This window comes from Ixodes scapularis, unplaced genomic scaffold, assembly GCF_016920785.2.
Source record: "Ixodes scapularis isolate PalLabHiFi unplaced genomic scaffold, ASM1692078v2 PGA_scaffold2__306_contigs__length_199485367, whole genome shotgun sequence".
NCBI lineage: Eukaryota > Metazoa > Arthropoda > Arachnida > Ixodida > Ixodidae > Ixodes > Ixodes scapularis.
The window spans coordinates 113679-140540 of record NW_024609857.1 but is presented as its reverse complement, the minus strand read 5'-3'; the positions used below and the strand labels follow the sequence as shown (position 1 = coordinate 140540).

The following is a 26862-nucleotide window of genomic DNA, read 5'->3' as shown; positions in this document are numbered from 1 at the left end:
TACTTCTTTTGGTTCACTTGTCTGGGCATGGTCACTCCTCACTTTACACTCAACTGTCAACATAAAGGGGGGGGGGGGGGGGGGGGCTAGACCATCTAAGGAGTGCTGAGAGAGAGAGAGGGAAAGAACGCGTAAGAGTGGTGTGATCCTCCATTGTTTTGTGAGACTGATGGCCACCGTTTCTCTCGCTCTCTATGCCCTCCCCTCCCCTGGCCTCCGCGAATATTGGTATAAAAGTGTGAACCGATGAACAATTGATAACCCGTAACCGCCACATTTTTTTTTTAATGGTCAAGTTTTTGGCCTTGGAGTGTCCGTCGTCTCTATGGCCAACTCTTAATGAGCTGTTCAAAATTCAGGGCATTAAGGAGAACGGAAACCTAGAGTTTCAGTGCATACTTTGCTTGCCAAAAACACCAGATATTGTCATCAGCAAGAACAAAAAACTCTAATCTACAGAAATAAATCAATATAAGCTGGGACACCTGCATTCTGCACTGGCAGTACATTGTAAAGTTAGAGCCAAGTTTTTCTTTTCTTGTAAATAACAGGCGAAACAGCCGAGTCGAAAGGGAGCTTTCGAAGATCTTGTCTTTAGCTCCGAATCTCTTAGCGGAGGTAGACGCCGCTACTGAGCATGCGCACCGCTAGCTTTGCCTGCACAATACCAGGTATCATTTCCGCATGCCGTAAGCTAGCGGGATGGCAGGTGTGGTTGCAGCTTTCGCTGCCTGTCAGATTACAGGTGAACGGAGTGCATCTACACTCTTTCTCTTGAATAGAATATTTTATTTTTACAAGGACTACCATGATACGGGCGTATGAGAAATAAAAAGTAATGTTGCAGAACATTTTTAAGGAAATATCGTAATTGTTTCTATTGTTTTCTGGGTAAGTGCACGGAAAAAGTAACAAGAAAGTAATTTGTAACGTAACGAGTATAGTAATCCGTTGCTTTTCAGCGAAAGTAATTTGTTACGGTAATCCATCACATTTGAGGCTAGGTAATTTGTAATTGTAATCCATTACATTTTTCAAGTAACGAGAACGAGTCTGGTTTAGTGCTACACGGGACATCTATGTTCGTCTCGGTGCTATCCATTTAGCGGCACCTGCGCCGGAAGCGGTTAGCCTGCAAAGACACTCATCCCCTTTCTCACGTTACACATCCCCCTCCCCTTCTCACACATTCACACCAGCTGGGGATTCGTAGGCCTTGCCCCGGGGCCACCGAGTCGGCGCCAAGCAGTAAACTGACTAATAGAACGTCGAGTCGCCATAGGCCTGCAGCTCTCAAGTTTGCTTCTGGCGAGTCTGGCGAGCAAAATCTAATCATTTTCGGTCGCATTTCGGTTGTGCCTCATTACGTTTTCTCTCTTGCGAGCGCCAAGGTGACAGAAATTCAATGGGTGATCTAATTTTTTTTTTAATAGCAAGACCAAAATAACAGTTAGAAAAGCATTCTTATCGTTTTGGTGACACACTGAAAGCTTGAGCTTCACAGTTATATCGTTAATTTAAACATTTCTCGAGTTCTTTCATACGCTCTGTTCCCGCGCCTAGACAGATGCTGACACAAACTCGTACATGACCCTGACGTGCGTAAATCAAACACGGCAGCGTTAATTTATGCTCAATACAATTTCAATTCAATTCAGTGTTTTTATTCAGTCGACATACATCAGACAGTTGTCTACGGGGCCGTCGCAAAAGGCAATAAAAATGCCTGCGTAATACACAGGCATTTTGTATGAAATACAAGCATAAAAGTAATACAAGCATTACATGGTCGCGCCTTAAGTCCCTCGACACTTCTTTTACAAGTAACGACAACCAGTACACATGACAAAGCACATTCCTCTGGAACCAAATGGCGTCATTCAGATCAGACCTCTGCTGTGCGCCGCCATTCGCTTCCTAAAACGTGCACCGTCACGCAGTCGGCGCTTCAAAGAATGTCGCTACTTGTAGGAAGCTCTCGTCTAGGGATTGTGGTCTTAATAAGCGCTCGCTCGCGCCCCCTGGCCGAGAGAAACAAGTTCATACGGACAGACACGAACGATAGAGAAGGGAACGACGGGGCGAACGGCCTTTCGTCTCATCCCTCAAGGCCTCAACGGACATGAGGGGAAGCCCTCTCGCAGCATGGGGCGCGCTTTGGGGCCCCGGCCCTTCCGGTAAACGATATGCCTCTGTTTTCCACCGCTTTGAGCTCGAATCGCGAGATGGACAATGAGGCACGCGCGTTTTGAACGCCGGTGATGACAGGAGAAAAAAAAAAGCAAAAGGTTATTTTAGCGTGTCATCACGGGACATTCGACATGCCTCTGCCGCATTGTCATCATGGCGAAGGCGCGGCGATTAGCACCGCAAGATCGGCGCGAATTCTAGTTACTGAAAGGGCCGGTCACTCGGCAACAGCACCACTCTCGAAACGCAGCACAGGCTACGGGAGAGTTTCCGCCGTCGAACATTGAGGGTGTGAGGAGTGCGAGCGGCTGCACCTGCGTTAGTTGCATTTGATTTTTTTTTTTTTAAACTTTAGAGCGTATTGAAAAACCAAAAAGTTGCAGGCTTTCTTTCTATTGCCGCAAAAGCCGCGTCCGAGAACGCTCACCCACCGCCCAAATGTAGCGCTAGCAGTCGGAACCAGATGCCAAAGGTTCAGAACCGATATCTTAAAATTGTGTTCAAAAATGTCAATAGAATAAAGGGGTTCGATATTTTTTTCCTCAATTTTTTTGTAATCGGCGCCATTTAGTTTTTGTGTGTTCGGGGGCTCTGTCGGTCGTCATTTGTTCAGCGAAAATATTATAACATCTTAGAACTTTTTTAATAAGATAACGACTAATTCTTTGACTTTGGCATCTGGTTTGAACCACTAGCGCTATATTTGGGCGGAAAATTAGCATTTCGTCGATGCGTAATTTATCTTTAAAACAAAAAAATAAAAAAACTCTTTTTTTTTTCATCTTGCGTTTAAGTTTTTTTATTTTTTTATTTAAGCATAAAATAGGGGCGATTCGCTCTGAGGAGGCTAATGGTTAAAGTGTTAATGGTTCTAGTAAAGTATGACGAGTGAACAGGACGTTGAGTGAATGATAGTAACGTGGAGCTGTTTTTTTTTTGTTTTTTTTTTCGGAAAACTTGCTTGAGGGAGGATGATGACGCCACTGACGCCATCATCGCCCGCTTGCCCGCCACAATCAATGACCATGACGATGATGTTCTTGCAGCGTCACTCGTGCGTCATTTCCTTGCGGAAAACCGCTCTGCGTGAGGTACCCAGCTATGAGGCGACCAAACCAACCCAACACGGAATAGACGAAAAAATTAAAAAGTCAAGACAGACCTTTCCAGCGCGTATCTTCCCGGCTAGAATGGTGGCGGACTCCAAGAGCAGAGGATCGGTGGCCGGAGGAATCCTGGGCCCAGGCATCCGGCGGAACCAGAGGCCGAAGACCAGAGCCGAAGTGCGCGTCAGAACGAGGGCGACGAGTTCGTCTAGAAAGAGAAATATCTCCTCCCGGAGCGACGACAGCGAAAACATGGCGAGCCGTAAGCGGCGTCCGACACTCGACTGCCGCACGGAGCCCCGCAACGACCCCGACAGATGAAATAAAAAGAACGGAGCACAGAACGCGTCGCGTTCCGCCAATTGGGATGTAGCCCAATTGGCCACCGATAGTCTCGGTCAGAGTACGTGTGTAAGAATGCCGACCCTCACCGGGCGTTTTTACGTGTGCTTCTTTTTCTGTAACTTTTCTTTCTTTCTTTTACTTTTTTTGTGATTGTAAGTGCCACTCCTCGTACATGTTAGTAATTGCTGTTACCGTCACTATTGTGGACATTTGCGTTGTTATATTGTGCATTCTGTCTTCCCCTCCCGTGTTCTGCTTTCTCTTCTTCCTTTCCGAGCGAGAATCTTAGTCATGCTTTAACCCTATATTCACTTTAAAGTCACGTTTGAAGAAGGAGGGTCCCCCTCCGAAACGTCCGTCCGATTATATATATATATATAATAAACGAAGAGGGGAGAAAGTGAATATTGAATTTATTGCTTTAAAGTTAGGGAAAGGGAAAGAGAGCCGCGGAAAAATTGGGCCAGGAGCGGGGATCGAACCCGCAACCTTCGCCTATGAAATGACGTGGCACTTCACTGCCGCAGCTCGGAAGTAGCGTGGGCCTTAAATCAGCAACGGCTAAGGGGTACTCCGCCGTTTTCTTCATCCCGATTTGCCTTAAAACTTGCTAAAAACACCAACAAACATCGCTGAACTAGTAACCCAAATATTTGGACAAAATAACCTTTTTTTTCGCGAAGTTAGAGAATTTACAATTTTGGTCCTCATCGTGTATTTCAAAGTGAAAAGCTCTACTGGCAACAGCGAAAAGGTGACGTCATGGGTAGGCAGGGGTTCACTCTTTGGACTGTAGGCTTTGTTCCCAACTGATCACAAACAGTTTTATGGTGTCAAATGAATGCTTGGGAAAGTCGCACCAGCTCCCACGCAGCAGCACGATACAAATGCTAGGCATAGTTCATTTTTAGACTGCCCGCTCGAACCGTAAGCCAGCCCACCCGTGACGTCAGGGCAATGAAAAGCGCGGGTATATTTGAATCTTCGTTTTGACGTCATTTTCATTGGCCGATTTCACAATAACTATTCTGAATTTCGCGGTACTAAATAGCATACCGGAAAGAGTAAAGGACGGCGATTTCGAAAATATAGTTAGTTGGGGTTGCTCAAAAAATCGCCGGAGTTTTAAAGGGGCCCTAACTGGTGCCGTGGTTGCGATTGTCTATGCGCCTCGCAAGTGGGCTCATTTTCGTCTTCTGCGCATGAGACAGGAAGTAGCGGTGACGTCAGAACGCCGAGCCCTGATTGGCTGATCGCGACCCCCTCTCTGAGCGTCGTCTGCTCCTTTGCAACGTCGTCTGCGTCTGTCTTACCTTTCCTGCGACTTTCGGAAGTCGAGCGAGCTCGACTTCGCCTTTCAGAGAGGGCAGACGAAATAACTCGAGCGGTACGTTGTTTCTGTCTAACAACTAGCAGATACGCATCAAGGAGGGAAGTCAAAGGACTCACTGGCGAGGTGTCCCGAGGCGCCGAGGTTTGTTTGCTAAGAACCGAGAGTGAGGGTGGTTAGTGTTTCCACAAGTTCCCTTCCAAATACTCTTTCCCTCCTTTCGTGTGCGGCGAGACTCCTCATTCTTTAACGGCGTCGGCGGGTTGGCGCAGTTAACGTCGTCTGCTTTACGTCTGCTAGTCAAAGCGATGGCTGCTTTACCTTTCCTGCGACTGTCGGAAATTCACCGCTTTTTTACGGGCGAGAGTCACCGTTGCCTCGGAAAACAAGGAGATGACAAGAGGAAGAGATTGACCTCTTAATCTAAAATTGAAGTCAGCGATCAAAATATAAGACGGGAAGGGTTCACAAGGGTCGCGCGGGCATAGTCCATTCAGCGCGCCAGCCGGTCGTGGGCAGACGGTCGCCGAGTCGAAGTTCCTGCTAGGCCTATCTGCCGTGCTCGCTTGGTCGTTGTCGGTGGAATCGTGGCCGTTGGAGCTTTTTTCGGGTGTTTGTGGATCCAGCGTTCTTGTTCGTCGTGGTCTGTTTCAGGTACTTTTTACTTTTTATTTGCTGCTTGAAGTAGGGACGCGTGAGAAGCGCACGTAGAAAAATAAACGTCCGTTGGTCGTCGCGATCGCGACGCTGTCGGCCATGCTGATTTGATCGTAAGAATTGCGTATGCCAGCTTCGTAGCTGTCGTAGGATTTCGTCGTAACCTGCGCAAAATTTATGAAAATTTCGTTTCCATATTTTTGGCGTAAAATCGTTTTGTGAACCTGGCCTCTGCACTTCCGAAAGTCGCAGGAAAGGTAAGACAGACGCAGACGACGTTGCGAGCAGACGACGTTGCAAAGGAGCAGACGACGCTCAGATAGGGGGTCGCGATCAGCCAATCAGGGCTCGGCGTTCTGACGTCACCGCTACCCCCTGCGCAAGGAGCAGACGAACTTGCCCTCCGCATAGAATGCCTCAATGTTGCTGTGCTGGCAGCCCTCCCAGAGTGACAAAAACCCTGTAGTCTGCTAGCCAAAGGGCCATTTTGCCTCCCACTCATAATGCAGCCATTTATCACCTGTTTACTCAGCTATTGAGTATTACCAGTTGTGAAATGACGCGGAGTAACTTTGGGAGCATGTAATGACACGTATTCCGCATTGAAGTGTTGTTCATCCAATAGTGTGCCTGTAACATCTGGTGTTCCACTTCCCCAGGGTTCGGTGTTGGGACCTCTTCTCTTTCTGAGATATATTAACGACATCTGCTGAAATATTTCTTCACGCTCTAAGCTTTTTTCTGATGATTGCGTCATATACACAACAATTGAGGATGATGAAGATTATTCTAAACTTCAACTAGACTTGGACCGTGTGTTAAATTGGTGCAGCAATTGGCGAATGGAGCTGAATGTAATAAGATGTAAGATAGTTAGATTTTCGAGAAAAAAGCAAGATAGAGAGAGTATAGGCCATGCCACTGCCAATCAACAACTTGATAAAACAGATACAATTCGTTATCTAGGTGTTATTATTTCAAGCGACTTACTAAAGAATACTCATATTAATTTTATTTATTTATTTATTTATTTATTTATGTACATACCCTCAAGGCTCTGGGGGTGTTACAGAGTGGAGTGAGTGAAAAAGAACAGCAACAAACAGTAATAGAAGACATGATAGGTGCACGGGTCACTTTCGCAAAAATAATTAGTAAACGCACTTTTAAACACATCTAACGAGGGTAATAATATTAATGACGCCGGAAGGTGGTTCCACTCTGACGATGTTCTAGGAATGAAAGAATCGTGATAGGCTGAGGTTCGAGAATGAGTAACGCCGACTTTGTACTGATGATCAATGCGTGGAGAAACGTAAGGTGGGACGAGGAAGAGCTTCTCTTTAAGAATGGGGTTAGAATTGTATATGTTATAGAAAAGACATAGACGAGAACACTTACGGCGCAAAGAAAGCAGTGGCAAGAAGAGAAGAGATTTCATGGATGATACACTAGCTGTCCGGTGATAATTATTAAGTATGAAACGAGCGCCGCGGTTCTGAACTGACTCGAGATGAGAAGTGAGCGTCGTCTGACCAGGATATAAATAACGAATAAGGCAAACAGCATGTTAGGACTTTAAGGTCGTGATTTCCGTCATTGCTCAAAAGAATTGAAAGAAACTTTATATTTTTCTTTTGTTCGCTTTGTTCTGGAATAGGCATGCATAGTTTGGGACCCTCAATCTAAAAGTTTATAGGATAAATTCGAACGAGTACAAAGTCCCTGCGCCAGATTTGTCTCGAATGATTATACGTTCAGAGTAAGCGTCACGGCTATGAAAGAACAGTTACACTGGCAACTGCTCTCATGCAGACGGAAACTTTTAAGATTAAAACTTTTTTATTGTCTATATAATGATAAAACTAGCATCAATAAAGACAATTACATCCGATGTCCTTTCTGCGTGTTAGAAAGAGTTGATCATCGATACAAATTTGCAACTATAAGCTCTTGCTGTATAGCATTTTTCTATTCGAACTGCAATAGAATGTAAAATGCTTAATGAAAATGTGTTTCCCTTTGTATTTTCATCTTGAATGTTTTTTGATAACCTCTCCCCGCAATATTGTCTCCGAGGCGATGCGGGTAATCTCAATAAATAAATAAATAAACTAAGCGTTTGTTTTGGACCCTGCACCTAATGATAAAGGAAAAACATTGTGCATATGGCCGCATTTGCGATCCTTCCTTGCATTGGTGATCCTAAAAAGGCTCTACTTGGAGTAATGTATCTTGACTTGTAATAATATGTAATAATATTCTTTATTCAGACAAGTGTCTAGGAGGATGGGGCAAAAAGGCGATTTAAATCGCCTGACAGGGCTCCATCCCCCTGTACAGTCAGCAGCACAACGTACAGAAACATAGGAACAAAAACAATCAAATACTAAGATACAGTGATATAACAAAAGAAATGCGGCCGGAAACTTTAATAAATCATGTTATACCTGAAAGGTACGTTTTCAGTGTTCGTTTAAATGTGTATAGTGTGTTGGAATTATTTATCATGGACAGTATTTCAGGGTGGTCGTTTAATAGCTGTGCGATCTGATTAAGTATTCTTTGTTTACCGTAGTTTGTGCGAACTCTGGACTGAGTGTAGTGGGTATGGCGAAATGAATATATTGATGCATTGTTGATGTAATTTTCATTTCAACGAGTATACTTCAGTACTCGGCATTTTCTCGGGCACAAGCCAATCCACTGTTCTCATGGATACGAACTCAACACATCGCGGGAGGCAAGATGCTGACAGCGGTCGAAAAGGCGGCACTTGCCCTCCCAAGGGATGTCGTCACTTATAGCAAGGCGCAGCCAGCAAGCAATATTGAGAAATTCTAAATCAAACGCTGCAATGCCGCCTTTATGGTCGCATCTTGTCATGGGGGTAGGAAGGAGAGGAAACGACATACTGGCTCATGCCAGCCAAACGAGAAGATCCCAAGTGAAGCAGGAAGTTGGGATCGCAGCCGGTGAGAACACCCCTAAGGGTGCCCCAAGGGCGTCCTTTGGTCATCGTTGGGGGGCGTGTCCCTCCAAACCGGAAGTCTCCCCCGGCTTCGCCTCTGGTGGCATCATGTCGGCTCCAGAACCTTCTTACCTCCATGCGTCTTGCAGACGCAGAAGCCAACATTGCACGGTTGCGTCTCGTCGCGTCTTGTGGACGCGCTTGCACCACCTGGCCGAGTGCAACAACAGGCCCATATGGTTCCAAGACACCACTGACCGGCGGAAAGGAACAAGGCGTCAGAAGCTTTGCTACATGAATTGTTTCCGCCTCTGCATTCAACAAAACTTTTTGTGCGTTTCAGTGATCGCAAAAGTTCCGTTTTATGCATTTTATAAATCTGTTAGCATTAGTACCCACATGACAGGGAAAAGCTGACGGCGTCCATCTGTGAACAAAACAGTGAAAAGGAAAACGCGCGGAGTAGAGAGGATGAGAGTAGTGAAAGACAAAAGCGAGGAGGAGGCGACGTCACGGGGCGGAAGCCAATGAGCGTGCGAATGCTGGGAAGAGTCGGAACTTCCATGTGCGCGAAGCGGCTACGTTTTGGTTTGTGCTACAAAATAGTGTGTGAACCAAGTACTAGCGCTGGTCCAAGTAGGTGGCAAAAGAATTAAAAGAAGATTTATTGGTGGATCTTTTGGGGAATGCAAGCATGGCCCTTGGGAAACGCCGCACATGTCCCCTTTGGGAAACGCTAACACTGACCCCCGTAACGAAGCCAAAAAGAGGCAGCCTAATATTAAGGAATCAAAAGAGAAAGCCAAAAAAGAAAGTCAGAACAGAGAAGTGAAGGGATCAGCCTTAGCGTTTCCCAAAGGGGAACGTGTGTGGCGTTTCCGAGGGATCATGCTAACGCACTCCCTGAGGATCCACCATTGGATAATTTAGTTTACGTATAACTACTTGGTTTTTGGCGGTGCACCAAACGCGGTTTGTTTTTTCGTCTGTCTTCTTGACCTTTGATGGGTGCAGTCTTGTACATGTTACTAAAAAAAAGTAATCGATTACAATTACTATTACTCTTGGCTAAAAAGTATTCGATTAGATTACTTGATTACTTGACGGCAAAAGTAATTGGACATTACTTAAAGAAGTAATCATTACTTTTCCCATTACTTTATTGACATTTCATCAAACGTCGTTTGATCGAACGCCGTTTCATCGAAGCCGTTTCATCAAACACCGTTTCATTGAACGCCGTTTCATCGAACGCCGTTTCATAGAAGCCTTTTCATCGAATAACGTTACAGTCTGTAATATTTTGGAATTTACTTCAATTTTTATACACAACTTCATCTAATTTTCTCTGTTTCTTTGTTTCTGTTTTTATATCACTGGGTGCAGTGAGGAGATAAGTTCCATCGTGAACATATCCTGCTTCGAGAAGAAAGCCTCCATGAAACAATGACCCCTCTCCATGTCACATGAAACAATTAAAAATGAGACAAAAACAGAAAGCAGAGACACTTAAAAGTGTTTTAATTGTCTGTCCTTTATTTGCAGTGTCGTGGTTTCAGTCATGTACATGAGTAAAGCTTTTCAGTTTGTCGCACACCCAATTGTTTTTATTTCTTTTTATGCCTATGGACCTTTTCCAAGAAGCGTTCTGCGCACGCGCGAGCGCCCGATGCCAAGCGGCGGAAGTCGGAACGAAAAATCGAGGAAATTCGGAAGGAGGCTGTATATCAGCGAGTAGAACACGTAACTGCAGCATATATATAATTATGTTACACAAAAAAAGAACGTCGACGCAAAGGAAAACACGACGTTTGGGTGGACGCCACGGATGCCCCTCTTTAAAGTCGCGTTGGGCAGGCGCCGCTGCTCAGAGAGCGAAGAAACTGGTAGCCTAGCTCCCATTATCGATGGGTAGCGCAGGTAGGTCACTTCCTCGATTTTTAGTTCGTGCAGCCACCGCCTGGTGCCGTCGGTATGTGGAAAAGGTCCATTGTTTTTATTTTTAGTAATTTGAGACCACCTTCAAAACAATTTCACAAGTGACTACCTTAGTCTTAACAAATGCAAAGTGAAACATCTATAAAGCACTCTTATGCCCCAAAACTCGGTACAGAGCCATAGCAGAGAAATTCGATGAAACGGCCTTAGCGATTCGATGAAACGGCGTTCGATGAAATGGCGTTCGACACAATGTCCGCTACCCGTGAAGACACATCTTTAGCGCTCATAACAATGAACTACTTCCAACTTATATTTCACATTTGCACAAGTATTGAAGACGAAAAACTGGCTCCCTCTTCGTGGTCGTTCCACCTTCACAATGCGGACACTAGCATAGAATTCGTTTGAAGACGTTTAATGATTTGGGCGTTCGCCAGTGTGTGTGTGTGTGTGTGTGGGGGGGGGGGGGGGGGGGTTTAGATCTTGTTAAACTTGAGCAAGGGTTGTCGCTCAAAGTTTGCGTCGCTCATTTTATTATTCACATGTGGATGAGCTCGCATGTTGTACAAAAGAGCAGCAGCTCCAGGGTTTGAAACGGATCGTGTGTAGTATCCATTAGCGGAAGAGATCGCCCCGACCACTTCTCAACTCGAAACATTGCTTGCCACAAAGACCACGTAGGGGAAATGGGGAAATATTTCAACTGCCTTTGTTATATTTTGCATCCGCTTTAGGCATTCTTCGGTTCTGGTTTTCCTACGGGCTGCGAGTAGTAGCCTAAGCAGGATTTTTTTATTTTTTTATTTCTGTGTGTGTGTGCGGGAGGGGGCTAGTTTGAACGAAGGACTCACAAAGCTACATTCTGCTTCCTCAAACTTCACCCTGAATGGCCTTTGTCACGCACTGTGGCTTTCCTGGGGCTTCCCACTCCCAGTCTCAGCTCGAAAAAAAAAAACGGACATTCCAGAGAAACTGTACATAGAAAGAGATTGACCTCCTTTCCTACAGCTCCGCGAAAATCTTTCTTTTTCCCGTTAAAAAAAAAAAAAAGCAAATTTTATTTTTGTCATTTGATAAAAAAAAAGGCGTGTGCCGGGGGGGGGGGGGGGGTCTTGTGGACAAATTGTAACGGTTACAAGTAATTTTATTACTTCAAAAAGTAATCAGATTACTCTTGTGACTACTGCCTCATAATCTTCCCTCACCCTTTTACTCCCACACCCTACATAAACCTGCGATGCATATGCATGATGGTTGATGATCGAAGAATGGGTAATGAGCGGGCTGGTTAAATTTGGACATTATATTACCCGAGGCGTAGGACAAAAATAAATAAATAGAAAGAGATACACAAAAAGGTTGATGCGACGACGTCATGAAAGAGCAGCGAAACCATGGTCTCCACTCCTCGACTGCGAAAAGTCTCCTTTTGTAAGCACAGTAACCAACCAAACATGAATCGATGGAACTGCATCTTGCACCGTGAATAACAAAATGAAAGCCGCTTACAACTCCCTGTAACGCCGAATTAGAGCGCAGCTCTTGAGGAGGAGGAGGGAAGGGCACTGGGGGGGGGTTAAACTATGCGAATGTCGGTGACGTCATCAGTGACGTCGCTGATGACGTCATCAGTGATGATGACGATGACAATGCGGATGTCGGTGACGTCATCAGTGATGATGACGATGACGATGTGGATGCCGGTGACGTCATCAGTGATGATGACGATGACGATGTGGATGCCGGTGACGTCATCAGTGATGATGACGATGACGATGTGGATGCCGGTGACGTCATCAGTGATGATGACGATGACGATGTGGATGCCGGTGACGTCATCAGTGATGATGACGATGACGATGCGGATGCCGGTGACGTCATCAGTGATGATGACGATGACGATGTGGATGCCGGTGACGTCATCAGTGATGATGACGATGACGATGTGGATGCCGGTGACGTCATCAGTGATGATGACGATGACGATGCGGATGCCGGTGACGTCTTCAGTGATGACGATGACGATGTGGATGCCGGTGACGTCATCAGTGATGATGACGATGACGATGTGGATGCCGGTCACGTCATCAGTGATGATGACGATGACGATGTGGATGCCGGTGACGTCATCAGTGACGATGACGTCATCGGGGGGTCACGCGACATCGGCGGGGGTCACGTGACCTCGAGGAGGGGGCCACGTGACCTCAGGGGAGTCACGTCACTTTGGGGGGTCACGTGACCCCCCACGAGGTCACGTGACCTTGGTGGGGGGCTCGCGCGGTGCATTATGGGACATTTCCCATGATGCACCGCGCGGTTACGCCGACGCCGACGGCGACGCCGACGGCGACGCCGCTCAAGCCGGAAACGGGCCCCTAAGAGCTGCGCTCTAAAAACATGTATTTGACCATGATCAACAAACTGGGCTAGAAAAGGGTTACAACAGCAAGAGAACAGAAACAAAGTGGAACAAACAGTATATTTGTATTTGTATTCGACTCTGCGTAGGTTCGGCGGTTCTCGGGTGTTAGCCCCGAGAGCGAACACAAGCGTCGCTGCGGTCGCCGCGCCCTGATTGGGTGAGGTGTACCGTGACGTCATGGGGAGGACTCCGCTCCGCGATCTCGCATCGGCTCGCTTCCCAGCACCGGTTTCCTGGTTTGGCGTTGTGTGCCGCAAGCTCTTCGAGGAGCTGGACTTCGTTTACCCGATATACAAGACGTTGAGTTAGGCCGATATTGACGTGCTTCCGTACATTTTATAAGCCTGCTTCTCCCTTTTACCTTTACAATTGGGTTACAAATCTCGAAAGCAATCGGCGGAGGCAATTCCGCCGATGAACCTCCCCGTCCGTCCACACGACACAAGGCAATCTTGCGAGGGGTCGATGAAGCGGTGGCGCAAGTGTTTCAGACGCTGGAATTGTGTTCCTTGCATGTTCATGATTTAGGACGATATTACATCCCGCTTTCAAGGCATTTAAAGTGGCATTCGTATCATCGGCCTTTGGGTGGTCGGCAAATTAGCTCGCGACCCCGACTCTGCGCTGCCACTCTTCATGCGCTGGTTCACAGATGTTTTAAAGGCCCTGTGTCTGATTATCTTTGAAGTGCTCGTGGAACAGCTAGGGTTGTTTTACATAAATGTAGTTTCTTCGTGAATTAATTAAATAGTTTATACACGTATGCAGGCATATTTCTTAGAAGATGCACAGTTACTGGAAATTAGTTTGTATATGGTAGCAGCAAAAATGGCCGAATTGCCCCCAGTTGCCTGTATAATATGTATTGAACTGCCCAAAATATTGTGGGGATTGTGATCCCTCAACATTCTGTCGCGTCAGCGTTTTGGCGCGCCGTGGCGGCCGCGCTGGCGTAGCGAGAGGTGGCGCTGCTTCCCACTGTGAGTGGCTTCCTCCTCTCCCCCCTTGGGGCGATTTCCGTAACGAACCCCCGCACAAAGGAGATCGACGTGTCGCTCCTTGATTGGCCACTTCGCCCCCGCTGTTATCTTATAACCAGCGGACAGCAGGATCTCCGGGCTCTTCTTCCTGGGATTCGGCGGCGGCGACAACGGGGACCCTTCCGGCGCACCGGTGAGCGTTTACCCCGTACTTTGTACCTTTGTGAACGACCGTTCGGCCGTGGGCGATCTCCACACCGACGGCGTTCACCAGTTTATAGCCGCTGTTTTGTTGTTATTTGTTTCTTTGTAAATAAACAGTTTATCACCGTTACCAACGTGACTGGTGTCTGTTTGCGCTCAACGAGCAGCATGCCACGCGAGTGCGAACCCGCTTCGCGGTAGAGCGTCTCGCCGCGAACGTGGTACTCCCAAAGGCAGTGGCCCTAAGGAGAACCACAATTTGGCGCCCAACAAAAGGGCTGACGACCAGAACCCTGGTACGTCTGTGTGTGGCGACTGCTGCCGAGTGACGAGTCCTCGCGCAACCAGCGCTTACCGTGACGATGCAGACCGACTTCTCGGATTTGCTCGAACGCTGGCGACCGCGGCCGACGCAATCGCGCGGCCCCCACTTCAACGGGAAGCCGAAATGCCAACCCTCCAACGAGAAGCGCCCTACGGCGCACTCCTGGAGCCGAGCGTGGTTCCGACGCCATTGCGGACGGGCGCCATCGCTCCCGGATCTTCCCTGAACGCACGTGCTCCGCTGCCGGCAGAAAGCGAAGCCTACCGGTCTCCCCACGGAGAATCCGCTGCGGCGCCTCATCACACCTTGCTCGAAAACGCGGCACGTGTGATTGAGAGTCTGACAGGTGCGTTGCGAACGACAACACTCGCACCACAGGCCCAACGACCTCCGGTCCGAATTCCCGTCCCGACTTATCGGGGTTACGCAGACAGAGCGAGCGCTACGGACTTCCTTGACGAATTACGGAAGTACCAACGCGCGATGGGAATGTCCGATCGTGAAATACTTGAGCGCATTCTGCCAATCGCGCTCGTCGACGAAGCCGCACGCTGGTTCCGACTTGTCGGTGACCAACCCGGAACGCTCGATCAGTTCCGAGAGGCGTTCCGCCGCGAATTCCTTCCCGCCGACTACGAGAGAAGGATGCGGCGGGAGCTCGAACAGCGAACCCAGCATCCGGACGAGTCCCTGCTGGAGTTCGTACGAGCCATGCAAGAGCTCTTCGAGCTCGCAGAACCCTCAGCTCCCGATGCAGAGCGAGTGGAACGCGTCATACGCCAAAGCCACCCGACTTTCGCTGCGTATCTTCGAGGCAGCCGTTTCCGCGATCTGAACGAGCTCGCCTCCGAGGCCCGGCGCCTTCAGGGAGACATTCTCGCTGCCCGTGCGTACCGGCCTCCGCCTCCAGCGTCAGCGGCCCTCGAACCGCGCTGCGCGTGGAGCGGGGACACGCCATCTCGAGCACCAAGGCGCTACGATTCCGCAAACTATGCGGAATATCGGGGCCGAGACACGTACGCAATCTCAGATCGTGCGCTCGACCCGTACTCCTACGGTAGACGAACAAGCCGGCCGACGCCGCAGTTCAGAACCACCGACTCGCGCCCCAATGAGGCAGCGAGGCAGGAGCAAACGAGGCACCCTCAAGGTCAGCGAGCCAATGCACGCTACGACAGAGCCGGCGAAAACCAAAACGCACGGCGGAACCCCCAGCGAGGCGACGACAGAAGATGTTTTCGGTGCAATCGCCCCGGTCATCTCGCTCGCCAGTGCCCGGAGCGGCCGAACACGGAATCGCACCGTGCGGGAAACGAGCAAAGCCACCGGTAAACGGCCCTTGGACGGACGGACCGGTGGCTAACAAAGAATCGGAGGGTCCCATGGCCACTCTTTTGCCGACCGCCTACAGAATAGGCTTCCCGACCGGCACGCCGGCACCGTTCATTTCTGTAACGATCGCCGGCAAGCCATTCAAGGCACTCCTCGACACCGGAGCAAGCGCTTCGATGTTCGGCGACGAAGTGTTGACTCACCTCCGACAGAATTCTGTCCGACTCCGAGAATGCAACACTGCCTTTCGCCTAGCCTGCGGAACCGCCCTTTCGGCTGGTACCGCACGGCTGGTCGCGAGATGGGAGAATCGAGTAAGACGACAACGCTTCGTTCATCTCCCTGGCCTATCGGTGCCCATTATTTTGGGCAGAGACTTCCTTGCCAAAACAGGCATTGTAATCGACGTCAGCAGCGCAGGCTATCGGGAGGGCACGTTTGCACCCCTGAAACCCTTCTGCGAACCCCCGACCGTACCGCACGCGACGAGCCGTCGAGAGGAAGCTAGGGACTCCCTAAACCGGGTCATTGACCCCAAGACACCGAGTCCAGCGCCGATGGCAGCAAGCGCCGCCCCCATCGGGGAAATGACGCACCCACTGCTCACGCAATCATGCAGCGTGTCAGGGCGAGAAAAAGCCCGACTGTCGTCGTTGTTGCGCCGCTATGACGCAATGTTCACGGACCGACCGGGCTGCACAAACGAAGTGCGACATCGCATTGACACGGGCGACGAACTGCCAAGAAGGCAGAACGCGCGACCCGTAAGCTTGGCTAAACGAAAAGCCATCGACCGTGCCCTGGACGAAATGATCGACACCGGAGTTGTCCGGCGATCTAACAGCCCCTGGGCATTCCCCGTGGTGTTGGTCCCGAAGAAAGACGGCAGCTCACGTCTTTGCGTGGACTACCGCCGTCTCAACGACGTCACACGAAAGGACGCCTACCCGCTACCGAGCATCGACTCGATTCTGTCCAACTTGGGCAGTGCGCGGTACTTCACCACCCTGGACGCTAGCCGAGGCTACCTCCAGGTTCGGATGGAGCCAGGTGACGAGGCAAAAACAGCCTTCTGTTGTCACCGCGGGCTTTTCGAATTCACACGAATGCCCTTCGGTCTGTGCGGAGCGCCAATGACGTTCCAGCGATTGATCGACCGAGTACTGGGAGAAGCCAAATGGAAACACGCAATGGCCTATCTCGACGACATTGTCGTCTACTCCAACACCTTCGAAGATCACCTACGTCATCTCGAGGACGTACTCGACCGGCTAAAAGCCGCGGGAATGACCCTGAACCCCGAAAAGGCTCAAATAGCCGAAACCCGCATCGCCTTGCTCGGGTTCGAACTGGATCGCGGGCGCCTCGCGCCACATCCCGACAAACTACAGGCAATCCTGGAGTTTCCTGCGCCAACCGACGTGAGCTCCCTCCGTCGCTACCTGGGAATGGTGAACTTCTATCGCCAATTCATCCCAAACTGCGCGACGCTTCAAGCACCACTGACACGCCTATTGCGAAAGTCCGTGAGTTGGAGCTGGGGTCCCGAGCAGGAAGCGGCCTTTCGCCGCACCTCCCGAGCGCTCGCGGACACAGCTGAACTCAAGCTACCCGACTTGAACAAGCCCTTTCTGATCCAAACAGATGCCAGCAATCTTGGCTTGGGCGCGGTCCTGCTCCAACAGCACGAAGGTGTACTCCGACCGGTGGCCTTCGCCAGCCGCTCGTTGACGCCAGCTGAAAGGAACTACAGCACATGCGAACAAGAGTGCTTGGCCATCGTCTTTGCACTCCGGCGCTTCGACATTTATGTCGACGGGACCACGTTCGTGATCGAAACAGATCACCAAAGCCTAATATGGCTCTCCCGACTTCGCGAACCCGCTGGTCGCTTGGCAAGATGGGCTTTGATGCTGCAAAAATACGACTACGTCGTGCGGTACCGGAAAAGCAGCACAAACGTGGTGGCGGACGCATTGTCACGAGCCCCCGTAGACTGCACACAGATTTCCGCAAAGACCCAGGCCGAGCCAACGACATCCACATTGTCAGGCGAAGCCGTGACTCAGTCCCAAAGGGAGGCAGCAGATCTGACCACCCCGGACGAGACGATCAACCACCTAGACGCAGTGAGCGCCGTGGGAATCGTGTTCAGCAAAGAAGAGCTTCTGAAAGCCCAGCAGAATGATCCGTTTTGTCGAAAGGTGATCGACGGACTCGCGGAAGAGTCGGACGCCGTGGAGGCGGGCGGTGCGACCGCCGGGCGCAACACTACTGGTATTGTAGTAGGCGCCGAGTGCCGGGACGCATCTGGTATTGGTGCGGGCACGGAGGATTCATATCTGCTGAGCAATGACGGGCTCTTGCTGAGGTACATACCCTCCGAGAACGACTCCGACGAGGCGTTCAAGGTAGTGGTGCCCCGCAGTCTGAGAAACGCAGTTTTGCGCTACTATCACGACTCGCACTTGGCCGGACACGCGAGCGGCTCCAAGACTTACACAAAGTTATGTCGCATCGCCACCTGGCCGGGCATGAAACGGGACGTTTTCCGTTACGCCCGCACCTGCCACTCTTGCCAAAGCTTCAAACCAAGAGGCGGCAAACCCCCGGGCCTAATGCAACCGATTCCGAGCCAGCAATCATGGTCTCTGGCAGCCTGCGACGTGGTCGGCCCCCTACCGAGGAGCCCTAAAGGACACCAGTATCTACTGGTTGTAACTGACCACTTCAGCAAATGGACGGAACTTTTTCCGCTCCGTAAGCTGACAGCCCGAGCGATCACGGAGAAGCTCATGGAGGTTTTCACCCGTTTTGGGTTCCCCGAAGCTCTTTTGACTGATCGAGCGAGCTACTTCGTCGGGAAGGTATTCGTGGACGCGTGCAAGGCCCTTGGCATAAAGCACAGAACAACCACGCCGTACCACCCGCAGTCGAACATCACGGAGCGATGTAACAGAAACATCAAACCAATGCTGGCCGCCTTCGCGGAAAGGCACCGTGACTGGGACGCATATATCCCCGAGATCGGGTTCGCACTTCGGACCACTCTCAACCGTTCGACGGGCTTCACCCCCGCTTTCCTCACATTCGGGAGAGAGCTTCCGAACCCCATGGACCGTGTCCTAGGGACGAGCGCCGGGGTGGACAACGCGCAGCCGACGCAAACGGACCACGCGCGGCAGCTACAAACTCGGATGACGGAAGCCTTCTCGGAGGCGCGTCGCAACCTCGGGGTAGCGCGAGCGAAACAAAAAGCTCAGTACGACCGCTCGCATCGAGACCTCCGCTACAAAGTGGGCGATCTCGTCCTCAGACGCAACCATGTTCTGAGTGATGCCAGCAAAGGCTTCTCGGCCGCTTTGGCTCCGAAGTGGTGTGGCCCGTACCGAGTGCAGGAACTTCTCTCCCCACTCGTGTACAAGCTGACAAACTTGCAATCAAGAAAAGTCGGTGGGCCGGTACATGTGTGCGATCTGAAACCCTACCATGAGAGGGAAAACGGGGCCAACGAGCAAACTCAGCCCCCGCAGAAACATGCACACGCAGCGCGAGACGACGCCAGCAGCGAACAACAGTCGTCTCGCTACAATCTGCGGAGACGGAGGAACTATTATCCGAAGTTTTCGTAGAGGCAGCCCCTGTAAGTGGCGAAATGTCACATTAAGGGAAGTGCAACACACAATGCACCTGCTGCCTTCGCGAACGCGCCAGACACCATTGTTTACTGGCAAGCAGTGACCTAGATACGTCACCTCAGCGTTCGCTCCCGGATGAACCCGTAGGGGAATCCCCCAAACACGGCTTCCGAGGGAAAGGGTACGCGTAACTGCCATTGGTCAGTTATTGCCACCTACGCTCACGTGGGCCACATGTCAACGCAAGAGCGCGGTGCGAGCGTCGTCACAAGCGGTCGGAGACCAAGTGGTCATTCTACCGCAGTACGTTCCGCACCTACGAAGAGGACCTCCAGTCTTTCATTCGCGTCGCTCGGGAGCTGCTGTCTCCTGGCTACGGCAGTTCAGCGGCGTCCAGGGACCACGGCTGGGCGTGACTCGTCAGGCGGCCCCGCTACCCCAGCCGGCCGCGGACCAGACCAGCAACCGGTCGTTTTCGTGGGCCGTCAAGATCGACATCAGGCCAGGGGCGGCCCGCTCATCATCTTCGGGACCCGCGCCGCGGTCGGAAAGCTCGCCGACCAGGGACCAGCTGTTCCCGTTCGTCCCGTAACAAGTCCCAGGGCCCCAGGGACCCGGCGCAGTTCGCCCAGCAGGGCTCGTAGGGCACGCACTACATCGGTAGCCGAGGGACAACCCACCGGGACCTGGCCGCCTGGAACGTGCTCGTCGACGAACACGGTTGCTACAAGGTCGCCGACTTCGGACTCTCCAGGAGCATTACGGACTCCGAGACCGGTGTGGACCACACGAAGTCCAAGGGCGCCCTTCCAGTGCGGTGGATGGCTCCGGAGTGCGTGCAACCCCTGGTTTCCCCTTCAAGTCCGACGTCTGAGCGTTCGGCGGAATACTGCTGTGGGAAATTCGTCACTTTGGGCTCGACGCCCTACCCCGGCCTGGGCGCTCAGGAGGTGACCCCTCCACGTGCGCGGCGGTCACGGGATGACGCAACCGATCGACTGCAGCTGGGAGCTGTACCGCTGGTGAGGGCCTGCTGTACGAACTTTTGGACCATAGACGTATGAGCCGGGCTGTTTCCCGTGTAGTTGCAGCCGCTGGTGGCCTTTTTCTTTTTTTTGTTATTTTAGTCTTGTGTGTTTGTGTTGGTCTACCCGTTTGCGGGTGACTATTGGCTAAGGAGGGGGGAGTGTGGGGATTGTGATCCCTCAACATTCTGTCGCGTCAGCGTTTTGGCGCGCCGTGGCGGCCGCGCTGGCGTAGCGAGAGGTGGCGCTGCTTCCCACTGTGAGTGGCTTCCTCCTCTCCCCCCTTGGGGCGATTTCCGTAACGAACCCCCGCACAAAGGAGATCGACGTGTCGCTCCTTGATTGGCCACTTCGCCCCCGCTGTTATCTTATAACCAGCGGACAGCAGGATCTCCGGGCTCTTCTTCCTGGGATTCGGCGGCGGCGACAACGGGGACCCTTCCGGCGCACCGGTGAGCGTTTACCCCGTACTTTGTACCTTTGTGAACGACCGTTCGGCCGTGGGCGATCTCCACACCGACGGCGTTCACCAGTTTATAGCCGCTGTTTTGTTGTTATTTGTTTCTTTGTAAATAAACAGTTTATCACCGTTACCAACGTGACTGGTGTCTGTTTGCGCTCAACGAGCAGCATGCCACGCGAGTGCGAACCCGCTTCGCGGTAGAGCGTCTCGCCGCGAACGTGGTACTCCCAAAGGCAGTGGCCCTAAGGAGAACCACAATATGCAGAGCAATAGTGCCGTAATTTGGAATGTTTATACTTTTTTTTCCTGACATTCTTTATTCCAGTCTTGGGTATTCGGAAAATACACCGTTTAGTCTGAATTGTCATCTCCAATTAAAAGAGACAATCCTGTAGCTTGTTCGAGGTCCGAATGTTCTACGCGTCGAACATTCTACGCCGATTATTCCAGAAGCTCTCGCATGTACATAAGGAGCTCCGCGCATCGAGCCGCAGTCAGTTTTGCCCCAGCGTTCGACTCTGCTCTTTCGCCGACTTCGACGCCCGTGACGCTCTGCTCTAATCTTCTGTTTCCTTTTTTTTAATTTTTGGGCACAAGTTCGGTCCCATTAAACGTTTCAGTTTCCCCAGTTATTTTTTGTTTTATCTTGTCATTCGTCACAATATAAACAAGTCCACACATACCACCCGTGTGGTCCATTGAAATACTATTTGAATCCAGCAAAGGCCAAATGCGAGCAATGTATATAATAAATGTTCCTTGTTTTTTTGTTTTTTTTACTTTGCCCCTGCACTTGGGCTGTCTTACTTGTGATTCTCTTGCCATGGCCCAGACTGTATTTAGCATGTTGCTCGAGCAGCATGCAGCTTTTCTGCTTCGGCGATCTTGTTTAAAAACAGAGATACAAAAAAAAAGTGTGCATAACCTGCCAATTCATTCAAACCATCAGCAGCATTTATTGTGCGAGATGTAAATCTATAGTGATGCTCCTGCGATTGTGGCCATACTTCTTTATATGAAAATAAAGAAGCATGGCCACAATCGCAGGAGCATCACTATAGATTTACATCTCGCACAATAAATGCTGCTGATGGTTTGAATGAACCTTGTCAACCATGCTTAAAATGTTGCTTGAAGTTTCGCCTGTAGCTACAGACCATACCTCAATAAAGGCGCATATAAAAATTCACACTTCCTACGAAAAACACGCCAAAAAAATTAAATAGAAAGGAGCGCGCCGACAGCTAGCGTCGTCACAGCCTCCACAGGGCGAGCGGGGCGAGTCGGGAAAAAATTCTCTCCTCGCCGTGACGTCACCCCGGTTCGCCGTAAGGGGGCGCCACGCGAACTTCTCGGGGCTAATACTGCGCCGTGTGTTGTACTTGTGACCGAGTAGTTCTCCAGGCAGCATCAGGCAGGGCCAGGCCAGGACAGGAACCGCGATGGATGACTCCCGGAAGGAACATCAGGAGATGGGGTATCTCGCGATAAACTCTGCTTAATACATATTTACAGAAGTATTTACATCGTCCAAGAGCACGTTTGCGACCTCTTGTTCGCCTATTTTATAAGCTCGCTGTTCTGTACCCCAGCGGTTGGCAGCCAACGGTGTATGAGCTGCCAACGAACGGCACGTAGCATGGCTCCGCCCCTGTACGCACCATCGAGCACGCACACAGACACACAGAATGTCGAAGCAGACGGATTGTGATGGCTCCCTCCATTGGGTGGCGTCGTGGCTCAGGAGAGGGTTTGGCCTGATAATCCGAGGGGGTGCGGCAGACGATAATGCGAACTGAAGGCCCTTGTTCGAGGAATGCTTAGCGGGCTGCGGAAACGGTCTACTAAAATTCCATATTAACGGCCAAGCCAGCCGGTCGCCGACTGTCAATGGGATAGCGCACCCCCGCCCGGCGGCGAAAGGGGGACGAATTGAGGAACGTGCACTTCCACAAAGGCCCGTCGTAACAGCCGTCAGATATTGCGAAAGTTTCAACTCATTTCGAAAGTTCGTCAAGCAATTTTCGAAATTTATAAAAGCTTGGTCTGCTGGGCAAGTTGGTAGTGGACATTCATATTAAAAATAGCGCAAAAGAGACGGGACAAAAAGACGAAGAAGCACACAGGACAAACGCTAACTGGCAACTAAACTTTATTGAAAGCTTCCAACTTTGCTATCGCCATGCACGTGCTTAGTCTCGTTCAACAGAGACAGGGCGTACCGCCAAATCCGCACAATCATACCGCCCACTGCCTGTTCCAAAAAGTCAGCAAAACAGCTACATCACCCCGCCGCACAATCCGAACGAGAAAAGAATAGAAAAAACGCCGCGTTAATATTGTCAAGTTAGATAGTGTTAATGAAATGGTACTATCGGGGAAAAATGAAATGCGAACAGAGGAGCGCGTGGCTCGCGGTACAGGCTGCGCCACCTGGAAGTGAGCCCAGGAGCGAGGGTGCGTGGCCTACTCCAACGTGTTCACGCCCCTCCCTCTGCGCTCCCCGAGCTTCAGCAGTGCGCCTCTTGCTGTGCTGAAAGCTATCACTGCTATCTTTGCTGGCTCAGCGCGTGCGCCGCAAAGAAGCTCGCCGCATTTGCCGAGCAGGCAAAGATAGCGGTGACAGCTTTCAGCGCACTGAGAGGCGCACTGCTGAAGCTTGGGGAGCGCCAATCGAGGGGCGTGAACACATCGAAGTAGGCCACGAACCCTCGCCCCTAGGCTCACTTCCAGGCGGCGCAGCCTGTACCGCGAGCCACGCGCTCCTCTGTTCGCATTTCATTTTTCCCCGATAGTACTCTTTCTGCTGCATATACACCGATGCGACGCTTATGCAAACGTCTTTGTCACAATCACGTATTTTCGCTGCCTCCAGCAACTCTCGTTCCCTCCTTCCTTTGTTTCGTCCCTCCACCTTCGCACCGTCCAGCTTGGGGGAACAACCACAAGTTCTGCAATGCCCCGGTAAGTGGGAACCGTAATTGTTGCCAAGAGAAGCCGCATGCTCTCGAAGTCGATCATTTAAGCAACGTCCCGTCTGCCCTATGTAAACACGGCCACACGTTAGAGGAATCCTGTAAACCACCTCAGTGGCACAAGGTACAAACTTTGTCACGTGTTTCTTGCTACAAACAGGCTTCTTCACTTTCGGCCCGCTCACCATAGCGCACAATTTTGACAATCTGCACGGGGCAGTGAAGACAACGTCCACGTCGAACTTTGATGCTATCCTTTTCAGATTGTGCGACACCTTATGAATATAAGGTAGCACTACAAAATTCTTTGGTTTCCTCTTACGTACAACGGAAGAGCATTTCAACTTCTTTAGAAGGGATTCCGCAACTCCCTGTATTAAAACCGAGGGAAACCCGGAGTGTTCCAAGCGAAGTGTCTGGAGGTCAAAACTTTCACTAACTACATGCGGACAGGACTTCAACAGAGCCGACCGGAGGCAGAGCGATGCGATGCCCCTCTTTATCAATTTAGAGTGGGCTGAGTCAAAGGCTAAAAGGGCCTTTTTTGTGCGTGGCCTGTACATCCAGCACACATGGTCAAGGGAGTTAAAAGACAACCGGACATCTAAAAACTGTAAAAAACCTTCCAACGGAAGTTGGTAGGTGAAATGTAAATGCTTAGAAGATTTGCTAAAAACTTCCAGAGTAGTCTCGACTAAAGAGACCAGGCTTTGCTCTGCAGGAACACTAACAAAAATAATAAAATCGTCGACGTACCTACAAACCTTCACAACGGGGAAGTCAACCAACTCATGCAAAACCGAGCGGTCAAACTTGGCAAGAAAAATCTCACATAGTACAGGCGCCACACTAGACCCGATATAAATGCCACGCCTCTGCACATACACCTTGTCCTCAAAGCAAACAAGCATTGAGTTTAGGTAGCAGTCCAACACTTCCAGGAAGGCATCAACCGTAACCCCACACGCGTTTTGAAACGCAAGAACGCCCGATGTCTCAATCAGTTCCCGAACAGCAACTAGAAGTTCGTCGTGTGGAACCGAATAAAACAATTCCTCAACGTCCAAGGAGAAAGCGTTGTTGACTCCAGGTAGTCCCTCCCGTAGTACGTCGATGAGGTGGTCCGAACTGCTCACCTTGTAAGGGTCTTCTGGGATGAGGTTACTCAGGTGCAGCTGCAGAAACCTGCTCACCTGGGCCTGCCAGCTGTCTCTCTCTGTGACGATGGCTCTGAAAGGGCACTCAACTTTGTGGGTCTTCGCCGCAAAGAACATCTTCAGGACATCCAGTTTGGAATTTCTTGCACGCTTCGCCAAAGCCTCGAGGTTCAACTCCTCCAGCATCTTGACCGCCCTAGTTTTTGCCCTAGCCGGTCGTGTGTCTGCTAGTTTGAAGTTCTTGTTGATGGCCAGCATAGCTTTCTCACCAAATAATTTCTTCGGGAGTACTGTGAAGCTTCCTTCTTTATCAGACAACAGGAGCGAAAGGTCCGAGTCGTGGAAGTGCCGGACAATCGTCCGGAGAACCGACCGATTGTCTTTGCCACCTACGTAGCTCCTCTGCAACGACTCCACTCCTTCCGAAACACACCGCTCCTTTTCCTCCGTGGGAGCCTTGTCCGCAATCCTGTGGACAGCTGCTAAGAGTTCGAGTTTGTCTGCAGAAGTTTCAAGACTAAACTTTGGTCCTCTTTCCAGCACTCGCTCCACGGCAGGTGGGACCGAAGCACCACCCAGAAAGACCACCGGAGCAACAGAAACTGTCGTCTTCTTACCCGGTTTTGGCAGGTTCCACCGAGTTCTGGACCAAAGAAACCCCGTCGTCGCGGTAGCGACGACGGAGTTTCTTTGGTCCAGAACTCGGTGGAACCTGCGGAAGGATTGCGGACAAGGCTCCCACGGAGGAAAAGGAGCGGTGTGTTTCGGAAGGAGTGGAGTCGTTGCAGAGGAGCTACGTAGGTGGCAAAGACAATCGGTCGGTTCTCCGGACGATTGTCCGGCACTTCCACGACTCGGACCTTTCGCTCCTGTTGTCTGATAAAGAAGGAAGCTTCACAGTACTCCCGAAGAAATTATTTGGTGAGAAAGCTATGCTGGCCATCAACAAGAACTTCAAACTAGCAGACACACGACCGGCTAGGGCAAAAACTAGGGCGGTCAAGATGCTGGAGGAGTTGAACCTCGAGGCTTTGGCGAAGCGTGCAAGAAATTCCAAACTGGATGTCCTGAAGATGTTCTTTGCGGCGAAGACCCACAAAGTTGAGTGCCCTTTCAGAGCCATCGTCACAGAGAGAGACAGCTGGCAGGCCCAGGTGAGCAGGTTTCTGCAGCTGCACCTGAGTAACCTCATCCCAGAAGACCCTTACAAGGTGAGCAGTTCGGACCACCTCATCGACGTACTACGGGAGGGCCTACCTGGAGTCAACAACGCTTTCTCCTTGGACGTTGAGGAATTGTTTTATTCGGTTCCACACGACGAACTTCTAGTTGCTGTTCGGGAACTGATTGAGACATCGGGCGTTCTTGCGTTTCAAAACGCGTGTGGGGTTACGGTTGATGCCTTCCTGGAAGTGTTGGACTGCTACCTAAACTCAATGCTTGTTTGCTTTGAGGACAAGGTGTATGTGCAGAGGCGTGGCATTTGTATCGGGTCTAGTGTGGCGCCTGTACTATGTGAGATTTTTCTTGCCAAGTTTGACCGCTCGGTTTTGCATGAGTTGGTTGACTTCCCCGTTGTGAAGGTTTGTAGGTACGTCGACGATTTTATTATTTTTGTTAGTGTTCCTGCAGAGCAAAGCCTGGTCTCTTTAGTCGAGACTACTCTGGAAGTTTTTAGCAAATCTTCTAAGCATTTACATTTCACCTACCAACTTCCGTTGGAAGGTTTTTTACAGTTTTTAGATGTCCGGTTGTCTTTTAACTCCCTTGACCATGTGTGCTGGATGTACAGGCCACG

General features: G+C 50.6%; 1 protein-coding gene across 1 annotated transcript in view; it reads left to right on the top strand.

The window, feature by feature from the left end:
• Window positions 1-26862, top strand: part of LOC120838957 — a 41474-nt gene that overhangs the window by 13422 nt on the left and 1190 nt on the right. The window contains exon 2 of the mRNA XM_042292139.1: window positions 25764-26427. Coding sequence (XP_042148073.1) covers window positions 25764-26427 — 664 coding nt within the window. The remainder of the gene's footprint in view (window positions 1-25763; window positions 26428-26862) is intronic.